At 46.2% G+C, this 25,386-nt stretch overlaps 1 protein-coding gene across 2 annotated transcripts in view; it reads right to left on the reverse strand.

Annotated features, from left to right (window-relative positions):
- The window catches only part of LOC147451236 (superoxide dismutase [Fe] 1, chloroplastic-like), a 65,840-nt gene that overhangs the window by 24,545 nt on the left and 15,909 nt on the right, over positions 1 to 25,386 (reverse strand). For both annotated transcript variants that reach the window (XM_086520196.1, XM_086520195.1), the window contains exon 3: positions 5,890 to 6,078. In XM_086520196.1, the coding sequence (XP_086376322.1) occupies positions 5,890 to 6,078 (189 nt within the window). The remainder of the gene's footprint in view (positions 1 to 5,889; positions 6,079 to 25,386) is intronic.

Consider the following 25,386-nt stretch of genomic DNA (forward strand, 5'->3'; position numbering starts at 1 on the left):
ACCTCCTCGAGGTGACCTCTCGTACTCCTAGCCTCACGAGCTAAGCACTTGCACTCTGCCAATGGATAACTACAAATGAGGCCTTGGCCTCCCTTATATAATAGTGGCCGGCCACATTGGCCGGGTTTACACTACGTCCACCCGGACGCTAGACACCCGACGGTGTCTTATACCAGATGCCCTCTAATGTGAGTGGGACATGACAAAGGCCCGATGGGTTTGTTGCTACAAAGCTCGAGGATATGCCTGCAGATGCTACTGAATTTTACCGTGAGTTACTTTTAGCAGAGCCACAGTCAGAGCATCAAGATGCATACAAAGAGCAGGTGTGGGCACAGATGCCTTGTTTAGTCATTGAGGAAATGCGTGTTAGGTGCAACGGAATGAATGTTGTATTTTCTCAAGATTAGTGATCTTTATTGCTCAAGGTTCCTTTTAGTTCTTAGGGAAAGAGAGAGCTTTCCGTCTTGTAGAGTGTTGTGGTCACGAACAAAGTGAGTGGATGTTGTGCGTGCAAGTGAATGAGACTGAGAGAAGGAGAGAGAAGAGATACGACACCCGAGAGGTTGTAAAACCCTCCTCCGAAGGCCCCACTCTCGTCGGCGAGAGTGGTCTACTTTGATTGCACAAAGGTGTACAATGCGTATGCAATGGACCGATGCAATGGGACTATGCCGATGACGACGACGGTGATGACGACGACGACTGGATGGTTGAATCTGTGATCTTCTTTAGGCTGAAATTCTTGGACTGTTTTAGGGCTGAAAATGACTGCTTTCGTATTGTGCTTATGGCTGAAAATGTCTATCCTTGTCGGGGCTTAGGGCTGAATAAAAACGCTAGCAAAAACTAGGTCTTTGGCTGCGTTTTTGGGGGGAATCCTTTGGCTGGAAAAACGCTGGACATCAATGAGATTAGGGCTGAAATCGCTGGTCTATTGCAGGTCTAAGGGGCTGAATTCCTTGCAGTGTTTAGGTGCTGAAAACGCTGCAAATCTGCAACTGAATGTTGGCGTTAGTAAATCCCTTTGCTGCTGCCAATGAATAGCAAAAACGCCAGGCATGAGGGAGCATGGAGGACGATGTCTGACTTGGGAAAACGCCAAAGGAGAGGGCCTTATGGCGATGGCTGTAGAAGGGGGAAACGCCAAATGAGGGGAGATGGTGGCAATGGATCTTCTGCTGAGGGGGGGTTCTGCTGAGAAGTTGCCTGTTGAGCGGGAAGCTCCTGTTGCCTCTTCTGCCAGAAAGTGCTAACTTGGGTTTGCTTACCTTCACGAATGAAACACTCGAACAATGCGTGCGTATCAATCATGCGAACACATAATACTTCCTGTGAGGGCTCTTTGGACCAAGGCTCGAGAGCCAAGATCACTTCTTCGGGATCTTTCGAATCTTCTTGTGGAGGATCTGTGGACCTCGACTCGAAAGCCAAGATCGATTCTTGGTGATTGATCGAATCTACAACGAGGTTAGCTTCGCTAGAAAAAGCATCCACTAACACATCATCCGTGTGAACAATCACATCATCTTTATGCAACTCATCATGCTTATCATTGGCATCCAAATCATCATGCTTAGCAATATCATTCAAATCATCATGCTTATCTTTGTCATCCAAATCATCATGCTTGTCATTCAAATCATCATGCTTCACACAATCATGCAAATCCTGTGTGTCATGCTTGGGAGAAGAAGAGACTGAGAGAGTCTCCTTTTCTCGATCTTGTTGCATCTGTGCCTGCATTCGAGAAAAGAGTCGCAACATCTCTTGCCTTATTGCTTTGTTCTCGCGATCAAACTTAGCTTGCATTTGTTTGTTCTCTCGATCAAATTCTGCTTCTCTTGCTTTGGCTTCCAAGCGTGCTTGCTCGTTCTCACGCGCTATGGCTGCCATTCTTTCTTGGTACTTACGCTCGATGGCTGCGATTCTTTCTTCGCTTTCTAACTTCGTGTCCATCATCCTCTTGTCGAAAGCCTCCATAGGAGTTAGTGCAATCCTTGTCGTAGATGGGGAAGGGTTAGAAAAACCTCCCGGTGGGGAAAATTCTTCTTCGCCTCTCTCATGCTCATCACCTCCAAGCGAAGTATCCATTCCACTTCGAGTGATGACCATTCTGAAGTCGTGGGTTCTTGTGGTTCTTGTGGGTTCTTGGGGGTCCTGGGTTCTTAAGTTCACGAGGAACTTGGGTTCTTGAGAGTCTTGGTTTCTTAAGTTCACGAGGAACTTTGGTTCTTGCGGATCTTGGGTTCTTGATTCGTGAGAATCTTGGGGTCTTGAGGTGTTCTTTCGCTTGCAAATCGCGTTGGAGAAGATCTTCTCTTCACACGAGTTCTACCCTTTTCTGCGGGCGCACCCCTTGGCAGCCTTGCGCTCACACCAAGGTTGCTTTTTCCCACCTCACGTCGATTGGCCGGCCACTAAGTGCATGGTCCGCTCTCAATGAGTGAAAAGAGACACAAGGGGAGGCTGGACAAGCCCTTCTTTCTTGGGATTCCTGTCACTCTTCAACAAAACACGATTAGGAGTCGCCACGACCAAGTAAACTTGGGTTCGTGCGATTGCAACAAGCAAAAAAATTCTTGTGGTTCTTTCCTTGAGTAATGCAGAACACTTCCAAAGCTCTGATACCAATGTTAGGTGCAACGGAATGAATGTTGTATTTTCTCAAGATTAGTGATCTTTATTGCTCAAGGTTCCTTTTAGTTCTTAGGAAAGAGAGAGCTTTCCGTCTTGTAGAGTGCTGTGGTCACAAACAAAGTGAGTGGATGTTGTGTGTGCAAGTGAATGAGACTGAGAGAAGGAGAGAGAAGAGATACGACACCCGAGAGGTTGTAAAACCCTCCTCCGAAGGCCCCACTCTCGTCGGCGAGAGTGGTCTACTTTGATTGCACAAAGGTGTACAATGCATATGCAATGGACTGATGCAATGGGACTATGCCGATGACGACGACGGTGATGACGACGACGATTGGATGGCTGAATCTGTGATCTTCTTTAAGCTGAAATTCTTGGACTGTTTTAGGGCTGAAAATGACTGCTTTCGTACTGTGCTTATGGCTGAAAATGTCTGTCCTTGTCGGGGCTTAGGGCTGAATAAAAACGCTGGCAAAAACTAGGTCTTTGGCTGCATTTTTGGGGGGAATCCTTTGGCTGGAAAAACGCTGGACAGCAATGAGATTAGGGCTGAAATCGTTGGTCTATTGCAGGTCTAAGGGGCTGAATTCCTTGCACTGTTTAGGTGCTGAAAACGCTGCAAATCTGCAACTGAATGCTGGCGTTAGTAAATCCCTTTGCTGCTGCCAATGAATAGCAAAAACGCTAAGCATGAGGGAGCATGGAGGGCGATGTCTGACTTGGGAAAACGCCAAAGGAGAGGGCCTTATGGCGATGGCTGTAGAATGGGAAAACGCCAGATGAGGGGAGATGGTGGCGATGGATCTGCTGGCTGAGGGGGGGTTCTGCTGAGAAGTTGCCTGTTGAGCGGGAAGCTCCTGCTGCCTCTTCTGCCAGAAAGTGCTAACTTGGGTTTGCTTATATATTAACTTAGCAAAATTGCCCTACCTACTTTTGTTGGAAAGTCACTTTAAAATAATAAGTGAAAATCCCAATAAATAGGAAAATAGGCTAAATGCACTGGAAAATTCTCCTAACTAATGCTAATGGATTCTAATGGGAATTCCGATGATCATGCTGTGTGCAACCGGAGGATATGCATCTATGCTAAGTGACTGGGCATGCACGGTCTACGAATAGACTCACAAAAGTGCCAGATCACTTGCTAATCTAGACTTGACTGAACTGATTGAACCCTGCTGTGGTGTAGCTTGTCCACGGACACATAGGGTTGGGATGTGTCACGTGACAATGCGCCACAAGTTTGAGCGGCCACTTCAGTCAGAGGAGTTGCACAAGGCCCTCAAGGCACTTCCCAAGGGTAGTTCCCCAAGGGAACATGGTTTGACTCCCGGCTTCTTCTTCAAGTACTGAGAGGTGCTTGGTCGAGAACTCTGTAGTGCTTACCAGCACATTCTGCATATTGGAGACATGCCTAACAGCATGAGCGAGGGATCGATCTACCTTATCCATAAAGGAGGGTGGCTCCTTGAACGAGATTCGGCAGTGGCGACCCATAACCATTCTCAAACTCAACCTACAAAATCTTAGCAAAGGCTCTGAGTTTGAGAATTTAGCCACTACTTGAGAGCATTATACATGAGACGCAGACGGGTTTCGTCAAGGAGCGCAATATACTTGACAACATTTTTACTTCCTCAGAGGTAACGGCCCTCACACGTTGTTGGGAAAACAAGAACAAGGGATACCTCTATAGCACTGTCTCCTAATAGAGCTCAAGACACAAAATTCAGCACCACAAGCCGTATCAAAAGAACTCCCACAACACCACAACTCAAAGGTAAGTGATCCGTTAAGAATTTACAAGCACACGCCTACCCAAAAAACCACCATGAAAACTAGGAAGTACGTACCTTGGCATGGAATTACAGCACACGCCAATCAATGCACTTGAGGAAAAGAGCTTCCCCTTCACCAAATGATTCTTCAAAACCACGATTTTGAAGTGTATATACACCACAAAACAAGCGAGCTTCCACAACTTACCTTACACCAAATTGCCTACGGACTGCCATATCCTGTACCCTGTGGAAAATAGACCATATCTCCCAAACCACAACTCCAAAATGGATGCTTTCAAGCCTCAAACATTCTCTGCATTTTCTGCAACAAAAATTATGAAAACCAAAAATTTCAAATCTATGCATCTCTATGTGCAAAATTGGAGCGAACAGCAAGCTGCCTTAGCACGACTACACATAGGAAAGGCTAGTTGAGGATAAGAAACTGCATCAAAAAGCATGGAGGAGGCACAACGACCAAAAACCTGCAATTTTTTTATATTTGGCTGAACTTTTGTATGTTTGTACATGAAGTTAAGGTATATACAAGTGAGACTTCCAAAAACTCGCTAACGAACACATACAATAATCCGACGGCTAGCGCTACACTAGCGACTTGCATTGGATGTACATGTGCTTGCTAAAGCAAGCTAAAAGCCCCACAAAAGTAAATCCACACACCCTTTTGACACATGGTGTCATGTCCATATATACAAATTTACAAAAAAAGGGGTGTTCAAAATGTGCACAACCGAGGAGAGGATCTTGTGGTACTCCTCAATTTTGAGAAGGCATACTACAGAGTTGACTGGGGCTTTCTTGAGGGCACTATGCATCAGATGGGCTTTTCAGATGCATGGACTAGGGGAGTGTCAACTCTCTACACGCGTGTGCATAGTCAGGTGTTGTTGGCAGGGGGAAGAGGGACGAGGGGAACGCTTCATGCTCACACGATCAGTTCGACAGGGCTACCCTCTCACCCCCTTCCAGTTCCTTTTCTATGTTGAGGCGATGAGCAAGTTCTTGACCTTGCGTGGGCTGCAGCTGCCTATTCGGCGAGAGAGCTCCTGGACGCTGAGTTTGCTGATGACTCGGGCATGTTTTTGGAGGGCCAAAAGGCCAACTTGCACAGAAATGTTTCTTAAGCTCTTATGTAGTTTCTCAGTCCACCACCAGAGGTACTCACAATAAAACAAATCAACAAGCTTTCCTAAGCTTCACATCTCTCAAGCAAGCTGGTCATTTGAACTTACGATTTCGAGAAGCCAATTTTCAAGAAAAGTTCTGAATCTTCTACAAGATTTCAAAAATTTCATTGTCTTAAAGCTTTTTTTTATTTTTTACAACTTTGACAAATTATACACCAGGATGAAAGATTGCAAAACAATTAAGCAACATTTAGAACTTTGCATAATAGGGCCTACAAGTTGAGCCCAAGACTAAAAAAGTTGACACATCAGAATGAGGTTACCTGGCCAGCATTGTTGAAGTAAGGAGTAGGGTTTCCATTGTTGTAGGAAAACTTGTAGAGCTCATCAAGCTGCATACCTTCAAGCTCTGTCCCTGCTATTTGCTTGTTAAGGTTATCCACATAAGCACGATGGTGCTTTCCCCAATGAAATTCCAATGTCTGTTTGCTCATGTAAGGTTCAAGGGCATCCTAACAGCACATCAAAACCAGCCACAAAACTTTACAGCTTTGAAACCCTCCAATACAAAATCTAAAATCTCTTCAAAACAACAGGCAGTAAATATTAGGGAAAATTACAAAAATACGCCTAAAATTTGGAGAAACTCCCTCAAATTTCAAAAATTCCCAAACTACCCCTCATATTTTGCCAAACATTCCTGAAATGCCCTTAAAATTCTCCTGAAACTACCCCTTTTTATTCTCGCAAACATCTACATATGCTTTCCTTTTAGCAGCTCTTCATGGGAAGATTGGTTCTGGGGTATTTTGGTAACTTCCTCTAAATGTTATTTTCGTCCCTATCAGTGCACAGTCAGCCGCCTTAGAATGACGCATTGCCAATCCCGACCTCAGCTCTGGCAATAACTTGAGTAATCGTCCCTTCGATCAACTCTTGCATGCACTCAGTTCTTACCAATGAATAACCCTCTACGCAGGCTCTGAGCATTCGCCACTTCATAGACGTTCCACATCAAGGCTGAACAACATGCATTATCCTCCCACACTCTCCCATTCTTTGTTGAATTTTGTTGCAAACTGAAATATTACATCTTTCTTGGATCATTCAATGTTTCCTAAGTACTTGCAGCATCCTTTAACCTCTCAGTTTCTTTTCATTATTGCATAGCAAAACAGAAGGCACTCCTAAAAGCTTGGTAACAAACCATCGACAAATTTGAATGCAACAAATTCTACTGCAACATAGACACTACAGAGATGTGCAAAAGCACACATCGTACATACGCATAGATAAGAAGATCACAAAATATGTATAATTATTGGTTACGTTTGCTACGTAATAACCTCCACATTTACTGCTTAGCCAAGTGGAGCATGCTACACTTGAAAACGAATTTGGCCTAAAATCTAGACTTCCATGTTTCTGCAAGCCAAAATTTGTGACACTTGTTTCTCATTTTCTCTTTTCCATAGAGGTAATTTATCCCAGCCGTTTGGACAGGGCCACAAATGGGACTCCAGTACTATGTTGACGGAACACCAACTCAAAGACCAGATCCCGGCTGAAAAATTCCAAGGTTACTCCTCACAACAAAGTTGCAACAGATCTCGACCAACCCCCTCTAGGTGCAAAAATGCAATGAAGGTGATGTTTCCCAACAAAAACACAGCCCCAAGTCACCCCACTTCTCCTACTTCTGGCTGAAAATCAGCCTACAAATCAGCTATTCCTTAAGCCCTCAAGGACACACTGGGTGTCGGAAAGCCTTGTGTCCAGATCCAAGTCAAAGCCGCATCAACTCCAAGACCATGCCAGCTCTTGAGCTCGGATACCATGTCAGAAGTGGTGTCAAACTTGGACTCTGATATCGTCCCAATTGTACCGGCACCAAATCAGACTGTCCAGCCTCTCTAAAAGTTGCCGAAAATCACTGAAAACGGCCGCAACATGTGAACTCCAAGACCGTGCCACAAATGGGACTCGACTACTATGTCAGAGCACCACCAACTCAAAGATGAGATCCCAACTCAAAAATGTAGGTCCAGGGGTACTCTCGTAGCAAAGTCATTTCAGATCTCGACCAACCCTGTAGATACAAAGGTGTGAATGAAGGTGATGTCTCCCAAGAAATAGGCAGGCCCAAGTCGCCCTACCTCTGGTTGAAAATCAGCCTCCAGATCAGCTAATCCTCAAGCCCTCAAGCCTATACTAGGTGTCGGAAATCCTTGTGTCCTGATCCTTGTGCCTACTAACTAAACTGCACCGAAATCCTTGTCCCCTAATCCTTGTGCCTAGTAGGTAAACTGCACCAAAAACCCTAACTGCCAGCGCAAAACCCTAATGGGTCTACTACAACACCTGCACTAAGGGGCCTGCTGCTTCACCTGGGCCACCTGTGTTACAGTTACATTTGCTGTCCGGTGGTGGCTCAGTATCTCCCAGGAGCAGTTTGGGGAGTAAGGGTTATTTTGTGGCTGTGCCCGGCCCTATTTGAGGTAGATGTACCTTCTCGGCAGTACCACTCCTATTGTGCCCACCCTATAGGCTAGGTTGGATAGCATGAGGCAGGACCCCTGGTCCTAGGGTTTCCCGCGGTCAGAGTCTCTATTTATCTGCAGCTTTTCCCTTTATGTCCCTTGGCCAGTTTATGATCACTTTCAGTGATGATGTGGCAGTTTTAATGGGCGTCCCAGATTGTGGGGTATCAAGGAGTAGGTAGGGCATTTGTGGGTGGTCCCTATAAAGGAACCCCCACCCCCTTGTATTTCCTTTCAGTTGTCTATTGCAGGTTGCCAATGTTTTTGAAGACTACCTCTGTCTAGCCCTCTCTCTAGTATTTTCTCTCAATGCACAATCTCTCCCTCTGGTGTTTTTCACTTGCGATCTCTCTCTCTATTTGTAGCGCTCCCTCTTCCACCTCTCTCATCACCTGCTACTCACATTGTTTGCATGTTGTGCAGCTCAGAGTCACAAGGGACCTAGAGACGGGGGGGGTGGGGGGGGGGGGGGGGGGGGGGGGGGGGGGAAACACGGGGACAAGACAGCCGTGGCGTCCCTCACAAGGACCCCAGAGGGGACGCGGGCAAGGGACTTCGAAATTATGAAAAGTGGCCGTTTGTGACCGTTTCAAGAGAGCCTCTTTCTATATAATAGGCCCAAGGAGCCTCAACTTTCAAGCTCTCATTGTTGATTTGCTAAGGCCCAAGGGCTTCAAGCTTGAGCCTTGAGGCTTGCCCTCCCCTATCAACTTCCCCTCTCTCCTCTCCAAGTCAAGATTTTGGAGCCTTGAAGCCTTCCCCTCTCTCCTTCTCTCCGAATCTCTGAGCTTCCATTTTCTCTAATATCTATGGCATCCCAAGATGGATCCGGAGCTTCTCTAAGCCCTCCTCCTCCTCCTCCCTCCGGCCCAACCCCCTTCCTCCGCCAACTTCACATGGACATGGTGGAATAAGGTGATTGCTCCCAAGGCCGGTGTTGGAGGTGGAAGCAAGGAAGTGCCGCCGTTGTGGCCACAAATGCAACGGTTCCGTAAGGAAGGTGCGAGCCCACTTTCTTCACGAAAAAAGGCATCAAGTTCAATTTTGCTCGCAAACGGTCTCAGATGAGAAGCAAAAGCTCCTACACCTTGAGAGAACTCTTGAGGAGATCAAAGAGGCCAAGAAGAATCGCAACAAGCGTAGCACGGTGAATTTGAGGAAGATGGCCACGGTGGCTTTTATTTGAGCATCAACATCCCCTTCTTCTGCATCATTTTGTGCATCAATCGGCACGGACGGCGACCGCCCACCTCCACCCACTATCAACCCTTCATCCTCGTCTTTCCCTCATTCTCGTCCACCCAAGCGGCAAGCCACTCTTGGAGAGAGTTGGAAACCGGCCTTGAAAGAGGAGGTAGATGTGGCCGTGGCAAGACTTTTTTACCACAACCATATTGCTTTCAATGTGGCACGGTAAGCTCTATAACAATTAAGCTCTAATCTTTAGTATGTACAATGTACATCACTAATGTATACCTTTTTTTTATTATTATAGGTCTCCTTATTTTAAAGAAATGGCATGGAAGATCGGGGAGTTTGGACCCACATATGTGCCTCCCTCTTCGGAGAGCTTGCGCACCACTCTTCTTGATTGGGAGAAGATGATTGTGGAGGCAGCATGTGCATCCACAAGGGCTTCATGGAAGAAGAATGGGATATCTCTCATTGTTAATGCGTGGAGTGGTACTCGTCATCGCTCCATTCATGGCGTGGTGGCATATGCTCGGGGGGAGATGTATTTCACTGACTCCCATGATGCATCGGGGACCGAGAAGAGTGCGCAAGTACTTGCATCGAAGTGGGCGCTTTTCACAAACTGTTGACGTGTCAAGCCACTGAAGACCGGAGCCAACCTGTAGACCTTGACCGAAGAGCCTAAACCCTAAGAAGAAGAAGCAACAAAGAAGTTCTCACCAACTTACAAGTCATCGCCGAGTGAGCCTTATTTTAAAGAAGTTCCCACCAACTTATGGGACCCCGTCCAATGGAACCCAAGTACCCAAATTAAAGCAACGACACATACACAGAGTATTTTGCGTAAAGACCTATTGACGTGACACCTATACGGACTGCACATAAATTGTGCTGACAAGCTCTACGGATACCACGTTCTGCACTGACTGCTGACATTGGGCTAGAAGCTTTTGGGGGTTGTAGCTTTTCATGTAACTGCTTTTGAGAGGCCAAGGGCCTTTAAATATCACCTGAGGACCTCTTCTCTGGCATTCTTGCCAAAGCGGAAGCAAAGCAAGAGCCTCAAGCTATTGTACTGAGTTCAAGCAATCTAAAGAAATATCAAAAGGGGCGCCAGAGTTTGGGACCAATGCTCTCTTGGGGTGAAACTCCGCCACTCCCCCTCTCGTGTGTCGAGCATCTCTTTCAGCTCAATGTTATTTGAAGGGCTTAAAGTTGTTCAATCTGTTCTTTTTCATTGGCACAGAGCAAACCGCCGCTTCCAATTGGTTTCTCAAGAAGCTGCGTGTCCATCGTGCATCGGGCGCACTCTCGTCTTCATCGCTTTGTCTTAAGAGACAGAAGCCATAAAGAACCCAAGACCACATGGCATTCATATATTTTTCTTCCGAGATTTATTTTTTTTTTTCCGAGACACGTGGCGTTCATATGTTCGGGAAAGTATCTCCAGTTTCTCCTCGACGAGCTTCACGACATTCTTTCACAGCATCCTCAGCAGAATCTTCCAATGCTACAAAGTTTTCAACAGTTTTTGAATTACATGTTACCCCCTCTCGTGCCCAAGGTGGTACCTCCGCCTCCGGCACCAAAAAGTACGAGAGCTTCCAACCGGCAACCTTCCCAATCGTCTGTTCCGATCGGGAGAGTCTTCAACAATATGGTGGAGCCATTTGGCCCTGATCCAATGCAATTGCCTTTGCCACCGCCGTTGCCTCCCACCACCACCGCCACCAGGCTACAATGGTTGGAGCCCGTATGGATACCCTTATTATCTGTACCTGGGGTACGGGTCTAACCAACCGAAAGATTTCACATATGGCGACACGACAATCAAATTTTTCACCTTTTCCGTAGTGAAAGATCGGGAGAAAGCATTGCAATTCCCATAGCAATTCGACAACATCTATGCTTTGGGGACCTATACAAAAGAATCCAAGATTTCTCGAGCAACAGGATTTCTTAAAGATAATGTTATAAAGTGGTGGAGTTCAATCGCAACACAACCGCATGCTCCAAGGACCTAGCAAGCTTTCAAGACAATATTTGATATATGACTTCTCTCTTTGAAGTCCAGATCTTGTCAAAATGGGGAAACTTGAAAATGCTTGCCACAGAGACAAGGACGACTATAACCAAAGGTTTCTCGACGTCTATCTCATGGTGTCCTTTAAGTTCATTTCCTTGGAAGACCAATACGAGCGATACACCATTGGACTACCATCACCATTGTAGGAATATTGACTGTCCGAGCAAGTCTCAATCGTGCAAGATCTTATGGACCATGGTGCAGTCGGCTACAAACTGATGAAAGGAAAGCTCGAGTTTACCACAAAAGCAACTCCGGCCACTAACCAGAACTCTCAACAACAACGAACAAATTCTCGAGAGTCTCGTGAAACCAACCTCAAAGGCCTCGTCTGTTGATACGGCGTCGAGACGAGAAACCCTTTTACAAGAAGGCCGATGCTTCGAATGTTTTCAAACAGGGCATACGTTCACTACATGTCCTCAGCGAGCCTTGTGTCTTCAAAGCAACCTTTTGCTCCCACGACAGAAAGATCCCCAAGGCCACCTCCAGCTGAGAGAGCTCGTCCTGGCCGATGCTTCGAATGTTTTCAAATAGGGCATACGTTCACTACATGTCCTCAACGAGCCTTGCCGTCTTCAGAGCAACCTTTTGCTCCCACGACACAACGATCCCCAAGGCCACCTCCAGCTAAGAGAGCTCGTCCTGCTATTGGACTAGTATCTGACATTTATGGCATAAATCTAGAGAGTTCAAATGAATTGTGCACAGCATATGGCAAAGTCATCAGCTTGAAAGCCCTGATCTTCTTTGACCCCGGCGCTACACAGAACTACATCCATCCAGCCTTCCTAAAACGATGCACTTTGATTATGACGCGGGGATGGAGAACTTGAAGCTGAGCTAGCCACAGGGCAAACTCAGAAAATGGTACCACTCATTGGTGCTCTTCCAGTGACTATCCAAGGCTATCATGGAGAAGCCAATTTCCACATTATGAAGTTGGGCAATTGCGTCGTTCTCTTGGGCATGCCTTGCCACGACAAGAATGATGCGACTATCCAGATCCGGAACCGAACCATTTTCGTGATGCAAAAGGACAGGCCAGTCGTCCTCAAAGTTCAGCTGTCCGAAACGAAAACCTGAATGAATTATCTAGTTGTTTTAAATACTTTTGAGCTCTATTTGAAGAAGTATTGTGTGAAATTTGTTTGAAATGGATGGTATTTGTTTTGAGCCTGTCTTGGTGCCGATTTGAATTGTTTGACTGGTTTTAATATTGGTTTCAATGCTTAGTGATTTACTCCCTGATGGAGTAGAGAGAAATGTTGTTTTGGTATTGTCTGAACCTCGAAAGGACGCAAAACGAGATGTCTAGAAAAGTTTGGTTGTATGCTCAAAACCTCCAAGCGACGTAGGCTGCAGTCTGGGGAGCGTTTGGTTGTAGTGCGCGGAAGATGATGACATGGCAGTCCATACGAACGGCCAGATTTTATGATGACATGTTGACGTAGCAATTGTACGAGTGCCTATCTTTTGCATTGACTAATGACGTGGTAGACTGTTCGAACCTCCGCAAATTGCGCTGACAGCTTTTGGACTATAGCTTTTGGACCAGATGCATGTAAACTGCTTTTGATGGCCAACAGGTCTTTAAATATGTGCCAATGGCTCACTCTATAGCATGCTTCAGCGTGACGATACAGAGCAGCGGTGTCGGCGTTGTACTGAGTTGAAGCAATATAAAGAAATACCAAAAGGGGCACCATAGTTTGGGGCCACATCTCTCTTGGGATGGAACTCCGCCACTCCATGTCTTGTGTGCAATGTTTCTCTTTTTGTTCATTTGTTTTGAAGCGTAAAGTCTGTTCAATATGTCCCTATCCGTTGGCACGAGGTGCCATCCTGTTACAGTGGTATCAGAGCTCCAATCATGTGCTTTTCTGAAAGTATATTGGTCCTTTCAAAGAGCAGACAATGCAAGATGGCGCTTCCAAATCTCTCACAAAATTTATTTCCCTTTTCAGGAGAGAAAGATCCAAGGAAAACTATACAGTTTCCGCAACAGTTTGATGACACCTATACCATGGGGAACTACTCAAAAGAATCAAAGATCTTTCGAGCCACCGTTGTTCTTAGAGACAGTGTGGATGTCTATAGCTACCAAGCCGCACACTCCAAGGACTTGGCAAGCTTTCAAGAAAATTTTTGCCCAAAGTTACATGAGATTTGACAGCTTCCTTCAGAGTGCAGCTTCTGGCAGAGTGGGGTGTCCTGAAATGCTTGCCACGGAAACCCGAACAAATTACAATTTGAAATTTCTAGACATCTATAGTCTGTCTCTCTCGTCGAGCTGATAACCTTGGAGGCCCAATGTGATTGCTATGTCATTGGACTGTCATCACCGCTACAGGAACAGTCTGTCGAGTTGTGACCATTCAAGAGCTTATAGACCATGCTGCGGTCGGCTACAATCTTATGGAAGGAATATAACCCTTATTTTTGTGCAGGTCTCACGATGGAAAGCCAATCTTCTTCAAGCTCGACTAACCAAGATACACAAAGAATGCTTTTTAACTTTGATTTAGACACTTTGTAAACATTGTTTGAGAATCTGCTTGAGAAATTGTTTGAGAATATTTTTTGGAATTTGTTTGAAATGGATGTTATCTGTTTTGAGCCTGTCTTGGTGCCGATTTGACATTGTTTGGTTCTGGTTAAGGCTGGTTTTCAATGATTTGTGATTTACTCCGAGAAGGAGTGATAATGCATGTACAAAGTGGCAACTCCCTAGGACACCCTCGTGCAAAAATCGCTTCGGAGAGGCAAGGCAGACATACCAAGCATCCATGTGAATGCCACCAGCAATCAACATTCCACACACGAGAATCCGTGAAAAATAACAAAAATATTCACCAAATTCTCACCACCGGCTGGCATGTGCCCCCCTTGCCCTCCTCTCTTGCTAGTAGCGTCCCACACCACCTATGCAAGAGTTGAGAGAGCAAGCCAGGCTAGGCCATTACCGCCCCCATGAGCTCTAGTGGTTTTGTGCAAGTCCCCATGTCGCATGTCGAAGAGTAGGAAGAGGCGCTCATACCAATGTTAGTCCTTCATCAATCCATCTTGCACACATAACATGACGCAAGCCAAACTCACACCTAGACACACATAGAGAGCGGACATCACGCTCACCTCCCAGCCATAGAGCCAATACAAGCTCTCCCCCAAGCCTGTGAGCCTGCAGCCGCTAGAGCTGCCAAGGGGTTAGAGTCCAAGTGTGGTGATCACACTTGGACAAGATGTCTCACAAATGAGACCCAAGTCCTACTTATAGGACTTTTTTTTTCCGAGAAAAAGATCCTTCCATTGTTAATAAAATTGTCCATAGGGCTACAACCGGGCTACATCAAAACCCAAGGGGGACTATCCCGGTGAGAAAATAGAATATGTACAATGGGGGCTAAATCACAAAATGGGAGGAAGCACAGGTGGACGGTAGTGCCATCTGGGTGCACCCTGAACCATGGTGAAGAAAGGCCCTAGGCGCCAGAGTCGCAGGAAAGTCTGTCTACCATCCCGCATGCAGTCGAAGCTGCCCTGGAGTCTCTCAAACTGACCCCTGAGATTGTGAATCAGCTCCAACCAAAAATCACAAACAGTCTCTGCTGGTGGGACAAGGCGAGCCTGGAAGATGCGGAAGCAACGGGCCCTCCAAATGAACCAGAGTGTGAGGCCACAAACGAGCTCCCAACACACCTCTCTCACTGCACCACTCCCGGGGGTCACTCCTGGGGGGTAAGCTCTGTGGCAAGTTGGAGTGTAGGTCGACCCCCCTAGATCACCATCCTGCTGGTGGAAGCCAACTCAAAATGGAGCACAAGGCCCGTGAGAGTGGATTAGGTTGCAGCTTGTACTGTCGAGTTGTGGAAAGAGTCGGCATTAGCCAAAGAACCCAAAGCCAAACCTGCTGTGCCATGGGGCAGTCCCACAGACAGTGCCGATGACTCTCCATAGGATGGTCACAAGATGCCGAAAAGCCACTGTGTACTAGCCCGCTCCCAACAACTGTAGCTCTGTGTGCAACAGCCACTGGAACAAAATGACTCTCCTCGGCTATCTGGAGTCCCACGACCGCTCCCAGAAACCTGACAAGAACTCAGCTGTGAGACCCTCCTCCTGCCAATGAAGTGTTGCAGTAGGGCAAGCCTCTCTCCGTGCTACCAGTATGTGGCACCCCAGACGAATTGTGTACTCAAAGAAGGGGGATCTCAGAGTGATCGGCTGAGGAGAAGGGATCTCTCCAGAACCACTCTCCAGGGTCCCACTGCACTCGTGTCAGAGGGCAGCTCTCCCAAGCTCAAAGCCGCCAGTGGCCTGTCTCAAGATCTGTTTGGTCAGGATATATGATACAGGTCCTCCCACAGATGCCCAGAACTCGTATCCTCTGAGAGCAACTCTCTGTAACCTGTGGAGCCTCTACTGAGACTTTGTGAAGGGGACCCTCTCCCTGAACCTCAAAGAACATGTGGGGTACTGAATCCGGACTCCGACCAAGCTCAAACTGCGATGAGAACCTCCAATTGTGTGAAGGCCCCCATCCATCTGGGAGCTCCTGTCTCTAGAAGGGTGAGCCAATCAGTTGGTAAAGCCTCTGTAATGTCCTGGCGCGTGCTCTGCACCCCCCTCATGCCTCATAGTTGGATGCTCTAAGCCTCCTCGGACAAACTTGAAAACTGGAGCCATTCACCAAGAGTGCGGGCTGGACCCTCTGCCATGGGACCCCTAGAAACATAAGGCCTACTACCAACCAGGTGCTAACCATGGGGTTCCAAACAAGGGGTTGTCTCAAGCACTCCTCCGTGCAAGTGGGCTGATGCTGCTCTAGGCCACTCCCAAGACCTAAGCAGGCTCGCACCAAAACGATCCTCCAACCTCTTGCTCAGACCAACTACCCATCTCCGTAAAAATCCACCTGCTGGAAGGGCTCCAAGGGCCTCCTACAAGAGGCACTCAAGCTTGAAGCCGGTGAAGCAACAACTCCTTCCAGGGCTCCTCCCTTAGAAGCAGTCCTCTGACCATAAACTTCCCAAGAAGGGCTCTGCTCTGCTCTGTTGGGTCAATGATCCCCAGCCCCCCCTGAGAGCATGGTAAGGTGATGACCTGCCAAGCTACTTTGGCCCAAGCTAGCTCGGTGTCGCGCCCTGACCAAAGAAAATTCAAGATCAGCCTCTTCAGTTGGCTGATACAGGAGCTCGAGAAGATCCAGCAAGACGTGATGTACCACATAGTAGCCAACAGCACCTGGTTGGCCACTACAACTCTGCCTCATAGTAACAAGGAATGGCCGTTTTCAGGTCTCCGTTCCCCGTTCCCATTCCAAGTTCCCGTTCCGAATCCCCGTTCCGTGTTTCAAACGTGAGTACCCATAACAGGGAATGGCATTTTGTTCCGCGCTCCCGTTTCGGTTTCCCGTTCCTGGTAACTATGCTCTGCCTGCCAAAGAGAGCCGTGCCGAACTCCAATGCAGCAACTTGCTCCTAATGGACAAGAGGAGGGGAGCAGTCTACTGCTCAGGGGACAAGTCCAAGCCAACCTAACAACCCATATAGCAAATTGGAGTCCCTGAGGGAATCCACCTAAAACCCTCACATGGCGACCAAACATGCGTAGGAGCACTGTCAACCCAGAAAGCTATTGTCCTCCTCCAATTGATCAATGCGCCTGAAGCGTGTAAGCATGAAGCGTTCCCCTCTTCCCCCTGCCAAGAGCACCTGACTATGCGCACGCTTGTAGAGAGCTGACACACCTCTCATCCAAGCATCTAAGAAACCCACCTTGCGTATATTTCCCTCCAAGAAGTGCCTGTCAACTCTGTCGTAAGCCTTCTCAAAATCGAGATGGAGTATCACCAGATCCTCTCCTCGGAGACGCGCGCGCCGCGAGGACAGATGCCTCCCAAAACATGAAGATGTTGTCAAGGATACTACGCTCCTTGACAAGGTCCCATGTATAATGCTCTCTAGTAGTGGTTGAATCCTCAAGCTCAAAGACTTTGCTAGAAGTTTGTAGGCTGAGTTGAGGATTGGTGATGGGTCGCCACTGTCGAATCTCATCCAAGGAGTGGGAATAAGGAAAGTCAAGCCCTTACTCATACTGTCAGGGATCTCTCTAGTGTGCAAGATGTACTGAATGCGTTGCAAAGATCTGAACCAAGCAAGTCCCGGTACTCCAAGAAGCTGGGAGTCAAACCATCCTCCCCTTGACAGCTACCTCGGGGGAGTGCTCTCAGGGCCTCATGGAGCTCCTCTAGCTAGAGGGGAAGCTCTACTCTCTGACACATCTCCTCAATAACAAGGCAAGGCATCTGTGCCCAAACCTTCTCTCTACATGCATCCTGACAGTCTGACTGAGACTCAGCTGACAGCAAATCACACTAAAAGTCAAGAGCAACTGCACGTATATCCTCAAGCTCTGAAGCAGCTGACTTGTCAGGTCTCCTCGACTGGTTGACACTGATATGCACGTGGCGAGGACCCACCGTCTCAAAGAACTCCCCAGTAACTCTGTCACCCATCTAGGTCCACTGAGATGCCTGTTGATGGAAGGCAAACTCATGAAGCCTCTCCTCAATGCTAGCCAGCTCTTGTCAAGACTGCTGCATCTGCTACTCCAACCAAGGACTGGTTGGGTGATGCTCCTGCATCCTCTGCAAGGAAACAACGCCACGTCGAAGACGCTTCTCCTCCTCCTTGGCCGCAGCCAAGCGAGCTGCAGACTCCTGGAGGAAGAAGCGACTAAGCTCAGCAAGTCCAGAGGCCACTCTACCAACAAGGGTGTCGTGCATATCCAAGCTCTCTGTCCAAAGCACCACTCGCTCTCTAAGCTCTGGATCCAGCAAGATCCTCTCAAGGATGCGCAGCATCGTGCTCCCCCTCCTCTGTCTGTCTGTCACAGTGAGGATTACTTGTGCATGGTTGGAAACAATAACAGATCCACCCATGTCACAGATGTGGTCATTGGCGAAGAAGCGATCTATCCGAGATAGATTTATTCCTCCTACTCTGCGGTCAGAGCTAGAGAAAGACAAGTTGTTTGGGGGCCTCACAAAGCCTGAATGCTGCCAAACATCAGAAACCCTCAAAGTCATACATAGACACTCCCAAGCTGCCAACTCAACCCCGTGTACACTAGCATGGCTACCTCCAATCCTGTCAGAGGGGTCCTCCAACATGTTGAGGTCTTCCCCAACACACCAATGCTCTGCATGTAGCATAGACTCTACAATATGAGACCAAAACTCCACTCGTGCACTTGCCATATTGGACGCATATATGTTCAGGACGCCCATGAGGCTATCAGAGTGAGCAGCAGAAGGTGGAGAGAGATGTTGGGTTAAAGGCCTAAATAACCCCTTTTTGTACATTTTAATACTTTGTCTAGGTCCACATTGAACCTGGACACATTTTTTTAAGTCACTTATAATAAACGTGAGAAAACCCAAAACTCACTTATTGAGTTTTGCCCAAAAACGTGAGCTCTCTCTCTCTCCCTGCTTCGATCTCTAGCGCTAGCTCTCTGTTGCTCTGTGCCTCCTACTTTTTGCCCCAATCCTGCACTACATCGCGACGCACACCTACCGATACCTTCTGCTTCGCGCTTCCAACTAGTGTCAGAGCCCTAGGGTTTCAAAACAGCCCTGCGCAGTTTGCTGGATAGCGAGTTAAATTTGCTCTCCCGCGTTCAATTTCGCTTCCAAAACGAAGCCCCTTGCTTCTGGGTCGAAAAGGTTACCAAAACTGCTAAAACAGCCAAAAACAAGCTGTTTTTAGGGCAAAAACAGGTGCTTTACAGGTTATTACAAGACGAAACAGCAATACGCAGGTGTACCAAAGTTGGGGGATCACATGTATTGATGTTTGTCGCGACAAATTGAGTGAAAAGAAAAGCTGAGTACAGATGCTTGAATTTGCACATTTCAGCTAAAATTTCATATTCGGACTGTTTCATGTAAAGAAACTGTGGCTCTTTGTATGCAAAGTCTTATGGTTGCTACTATTTGCTGAAATTTTCAGCCTATTGCGTCTCCCTTGTATACACACTTATGGTTGAATTAAGATGGCTTCTTCCTCTTCCGCATCTGACACTAAAAGTTTGATGGAAATCAAACGGTTCGATGGTCAAGGCTTCGATCTTTGGCAAGAACGCATGCAAGGTATCCTTTTCTTAAAGGATTGTGAAGATGCATTGGAACAGAATAAGCCACCAGGTTTGTCTGACGAAGAGTGGGCCAGGTTAAATAAGAAGGCTATGACCTACATCAAAATGGCTATCAATGATGACATTTTGACGGACATCACGCGTTTTGACTCTGCTTATGCAATATGGCAAAAGCTAAAGTCCAATTATGAAAACACCACGCCTGTGAACCAGGTGCATTTGATGCAAAAGTTGGTGAAAATGCAGCTTGATGACTCGAAGTCAGCTTCTGAGCATTTGAGTGCTTTTACAGGTGTGTTGAGTAAGTTGCAGGACAGTGGGCTTCACCAATTCGATGATAAACTGAAAGCTATTTTCTTGCTTATGACATTACCAGATCTTGGGAAACTTTGGTTGTCTCCTTGAGCAACAGTCCCACCCTCACTTATGACGGTGTGAGAGGGTCTATTCTCAATGAAGAGATTAAACGCAAGTCTAGTGGGGAAGGTGGCAGTTCTGCCTACAATGCAAGAGGTAGAAAGCAAAAGCGTGATGCGGGCAACAAAACTCAAAATAGAAGTAAGAGCAAGACAAAAGATAAGAATGTCACTTGTTATCAATGTGGCAGAGAGGGTCACAACAAACCCAATTGCAGGTATTTCAAGAAAGCGCAGGAAAGGAAGAAGCAAACGCAAGAAAAGAAGAAGAAAGATGAGAATAAAGGGGAAAAATCAGCAGGTGATTCCTCCAGGGATGCTGAGAATGCAAATGTATCCTCTAGTGTGGTCATTGAGGAGTTATGAGACGTTGAGGAAATCTTGGTTGTGGCTTCATGCCCCTCAGATTTGGTGATAGCTAATGCAGAAGACATGCTTATCTCAAAGAAAGATGTCATTGATGGCTCAGTGCTAACGATGGCCTATCCCAGTCATGGATAGTGGATTCTGGTGCTTCATTCAATGTGACTCCATCTTTGGAGTGTTTTGCTACATATGCTGCATGCAATTATGGCAAGGTGTACCTTGGTAATAATTTTGCTTGCAATGTTGAGGGAATGGGTACTATGCGTTTGGCTCTTAACAATGGTCAAGAGCTTGTGTTGAATGATGTCAGGTTTGTACCAGGCATTAAGAAAAGTTTGCTATCTGAACAAAGTGATGACGAGGCTACCAAAAACCCTAATTCTGATAAAACCCTAACCCTAAACCTAGAAACCCTAATTTTGATGAAACCCTAACCCTAAAACCAAAAACCCTAATTCGGCTAAAACCCTAACCCTAAAATCAAAAACCCTAATTCTGCCCTAACCCTGATTTGTTGGACATCAACGTGATTTACGAAAAGCTGGGTAGCTTTTTGGCGTTGCTTTTTCTACGCAAATTTCTGAGAAAGAGAGAGAGAACCCTCTTTGCTTTATTTCAGTAAGAGAGAGAAAGAGAGAGCCTCCCTGCTTTATTTATTAAAAGAAAGAGAGAGGAAGAACTTTTGCTTTATTTGCCAAGCTTTTGAGCTTTTGATTTTCAACTTTTGGGGCTTTGTTTTTGGCAACCCTTGTAACTTTAAATAAGTGAGCAGGCCTCTCACAACTCAGAGCATCTGGATGCAGAGTCTAAGTGTGAGAGCCTGCCCGCATTCTTGTACTTTGAACTCAGATTAATACAAAAAGAAATACCAAAAGGGGCGCCTGTCTTTGGGGCCAATATCTCTAGGCACGGAACTCCGCTCGGCTAGTGTCGAATTAAATTGTGAACTATGAACTGTTTTGAAGTGGTTATTTGGTGTTGTCATGGTAGATTCTTGACTTGGAGTGTTCAAGTCTGTTACAGTGGTATCAAAGCGCAGCCGATTTCTCTTCTACGGGAAACCCGATCCCAAAAAAAAAAATCCGCGGCACCTATGGCTTCAGGCAAAGATCAGTCGACTCCCTCTGCATCCAGAGATGCCGGAAGGGATCACAACGAAGATTTTGGCAAGGAGTATGGCCCGCCTCGGCCTACTCAGGCGAAGCATCGAGAGATGGAGCGTCAACAATTGATCGGCGACGCAGCAAAGATGATGCTTACCACCCCCAAAACCCGCTCTCAAGAAACCGTCTGCTCCCAAGAAGTATACAGTGAAGGAATTAGAAAAGGTGGTTGATGCACAAATTGCTCAGCTTTTTGACGCACAAAACAAAGCGGAAAAGCACGGCAAAAAGAAGAAGAAAGGCTCTGACTTCCCGGGTTATTTGGGTCGTCACTCAGCTTTTGAAAAGGCAAAGAAACAGAAGAAGCATGTTCGATTTGAAGGAGTACCCAGTTCTTCTTCTTCTTCTTCTTTATCTTCTGACAGTTCTTCTAGCTCATCTGACTCGAGCTAAGAAGACCGAAAAGGTAATAAGCGAAGCAAGAAACAACGCTTCGGAAAGGGCAAGAAAAAGGCAAAGAAGTTTAAATCTCGCCCAGTGAGAGACAGTTCTATAGAGGACTCGTCTACAGACAGTTCAGACTCTGACGACAGCAACTTTTATGCAAAGAAGAAGAATTTTTATAAAGCCAACCAATATGACTTTCCAGAAGATAAAAGCAAGAAAGTCCGAGAGTTTAAGGAAGGTGGACAATCAATTAAATTTGACACATTTTCGGGATATAGAGATGCTCGAAGGCTGTGTCTTTTGTACAGCAGTTTGACATCGCTTTCACGGGAGGACGCTACTCTGCGCCGTTTAAGATTCGGAGAGCTGCCTCTTACTTTAAGGAGAATGCTCGAACTTGGTGGTCCACGCTTTTTTTAAACAAGCTGCACCAGTGGAATGGCTTTAAGAAGCTTTTTATTTCTTCTTGGCTGACTCGAGAGTATGAACGCGATATACGAGCTGCTTGAAACCATCTTCGGATGACCAAGAAGGTTACAGTGGACGCTTATTGCGAGATATTCTGGAGCTCTTTTCTACCCGCCTCTTCATTCAAGAAGATCTTGTTCAGAGAACAGATTGAGCGGTTTACGTTGGGTCTTCCTACAAAGATCCGAGATCACTGCTTGGAACAGAAGTCAGCTTCTATTCAAGAGTTGATGAGTCATGCGAAACAGGTTTTGCCATTCACTCTGGCAGTTTAACCTACCCCACCAATGAGATCATGACACAGAGCCGAACAGACTTCAACAAATGAAATTAGAAAGAGAAAGAGCAACCCAGAAAAGAAAGATGCACAACCCAAGCTTACTCCTCAGGAGAGCTCGCTTCATCACGAAGGGAAAGTGTTTTGGATGCGGGGAAACTAGACATATCTCCGCGAAGTGCCCTAAAAAGGCACAGAAAGAACAGAACGACAAGGACAACGAAAGGCCTGAGAGTTCGAGAGCAGCTGAGGAACGTGGAAGAAAAGGCAGATAAAAGCAGAACTGGTACCACATTATGTGGGGCCTGAACCGAATCAAATAAAGAAAAGTACAAACTTTGTCGTTTTCAGGGCAAAGCGAAAGATCAGGAAGCTCTCTAAAAGGAGCCAAGGCCAACTTCTTTTAAATTGGCGGCTCGAATTGGAATTATGGCCGATAGGCTGAGGCCACAGCTGGAGGTAGTTCGAGTGGCACCCGGACGGGATGTTGCCATTACACCGAGCATTGGCAAACTTCGTTTGCAATGACAAGGGTGTTTAGGGCACGAGGAGTTCTACGTAATTTCCTTGGAAGGTTGTGACGTTCTACTCAAATCCATTGGTACCACAAGAACAACGCCGTGGTTGACTACCGGGCCGAGAAAGCAACTTTGACAAATGAAGGGCTCAAAGATTGTACTTAATGAACTTCAGTTTCTTTATTCTTTTTTTTTGGGAGAGAACTGAACGATGGATGAAGGTCGAATATGTTTTGACCTGAACAAAAGAACGCCAAGATTTTCTCCACACTCATGCCGATTGCTTTTCTGAGGGCCTTGTCAGGTGAGTGACCACCCGCTCGTCCTGAAGATCATACCATTGATCTGATTCCTGGAAGCACACCACTGAACCGACCACCTTACCGTGTGAGCCGAGCCGAGAACAAAGAGATTATAAACCTAATACTTCACCATATTGCTCTCCAGTGTTGTTGGTTTTGAAGAAAGACAGATCTTGGAGAATGTGCATCGATTATAGAGCTCTCAACAAAATCACCATCAAGAACCGATTTATGGCCTTTGTCTGTTTTGCAGGCGTAATCGAGGGCGATTACAATGCTTTCAAGAGGGAGGTATGTCACAAAGTGATGACGTAGCTGCAAGAAACCCTAATTCTGTTGAAACCCTAACCCTAAAACCAAAAACCCTAATTCTGTTGAAACCCTAACCCTAAAATCAAAAACCCTAATTCTGCCCTAACCCTAACCCTGATTTGCTGGACATCAGCGTGATTTACGAAAAGCTGGGTAGCTTTTTGGCGTTGCTTTTTCTACGCAAATTGCTGAGAAAGAGAGAGAGAACCCTCTTTGCTTTATTTCAACAAGAGAGAGAAAGAGAAAGCCTCTCTACTTTATTTATTAAAAGAAAGAGAGAGGAAGAACTTTTGCTTTATTTCGCAAGCTTTTGAGCTTTTGATTTTCAGCTTTTGGGGCTGTGCTTTTGGCAACCCTTGTAACTTTAAATAAATGAGCAGGCCTCTCACAACTCAAAGCATCTGGATGCAGAGTCTGGGTGTGAGTGCCTGCCCACACTCTTGTACTTTGAACTCAGATTAATACAAAAGAAATACCAAAAGGGGCGCCAGTCTTTGGGGCCAATACCTCTAGGCACGGAACTCCGCCGGGCCAGTGTCGAATTAAATTGTGAACTATGAACTGTTTTGAAGTGGTTATTTGGTGATGTCGCGGTAGATCCTTGACTTGGACTGTCCAAGTTCGTTACATAGATGCGCATTGCTTAAGGGCTCTATGCTTGTTGCAGAAGGGTCTAAAAGAGGTACTTTGAACTACCTTCAATGCAAAGCTTTGCCTGGCAAGTTTCTTGTTGTTGCTGAAGTTGCTTCACACAGGGAATTGTGGCATAAGAGACTTGGCCATATGAGCCAAAAGGGTATTGATGTGCTTTCCTCTCTGAAGAGGGTTGATGTAAAAGGCAAAAACTTGGATTTTTGTAACGATTGTCTTTATGGAAAGCAAAAGAAATCTTCTTATTACTCTAGTGTCTCGCAAAGCTAATCCTCTTGATCTGATTCACTCCGATGTATGCACTATGCCTGTTAAGTCTTCTGGTGGTGCATTGTATTTTGTTACATTCATTGATGACTGTACTAGGAAAGGATGGGTGCATTTGTTGAAAAGTAAGAGTGATACTTTTAATTCTTTTAAGAAGTTTCATGTTTGTCACTACACAAAAGAGTACTAAGCTTAAATGTCTCAAATCTGATAATGGAGGAGAGTATGTATTTGCTGAATTTCAGCGTTTTTGTGATGAAAATGGGATTAAAGGGGAGTTGACAACCCCTTATAATCCGTCTTCTAATGGTGTGGCTGAGAGGTATAATCGTACTTTATGCGCGAGAGTGCATTTCATGTTGTCCACCGCTAATCTTTCCCAAGAGCTTTGGGGGGAGGCATTGAAAACTACAGTTCATAGTTGCAATCGCTCTTCTAATAGTACGCTAAAAAATGACATTCTAGAGGAGGTTTGGTCTGGCAAACCTGCCTTTATGATCATTTGAGAGTATTTGGCTGCGAAGCTTTTGTTTATGTACGCAATGACTTGAGAACAAAGCTTGATATGAAGTCCATTAAAGGAGTCTTCCTAGGTTATGGGAAAGAAGGTAAAATGGGCTATACAGTGTGGTTACCACAGTTTAGAAAGGTAATATGCAGCCGAAATGTAGTGTTCAATGAGGCAAAATTGCTTAAGAATGCTACATGATGCT

The sequence above is a fragment of the Adiantum capillus-veneris genome, chromosome 9, assembly GCF_014529385.1.
Source record: "Adiantum capillus-veneris isolate H3 chromosome 9, ASM1452938v2, whole genome shotgun sequence".
NCBI classification, from domain to species: Eukaryota; Viridiplantae; Streptophyta; class Polypodiopsida; order Polypodiales; family Pteridaceae; genus Adiantum; species Adiantum capillus-veneris.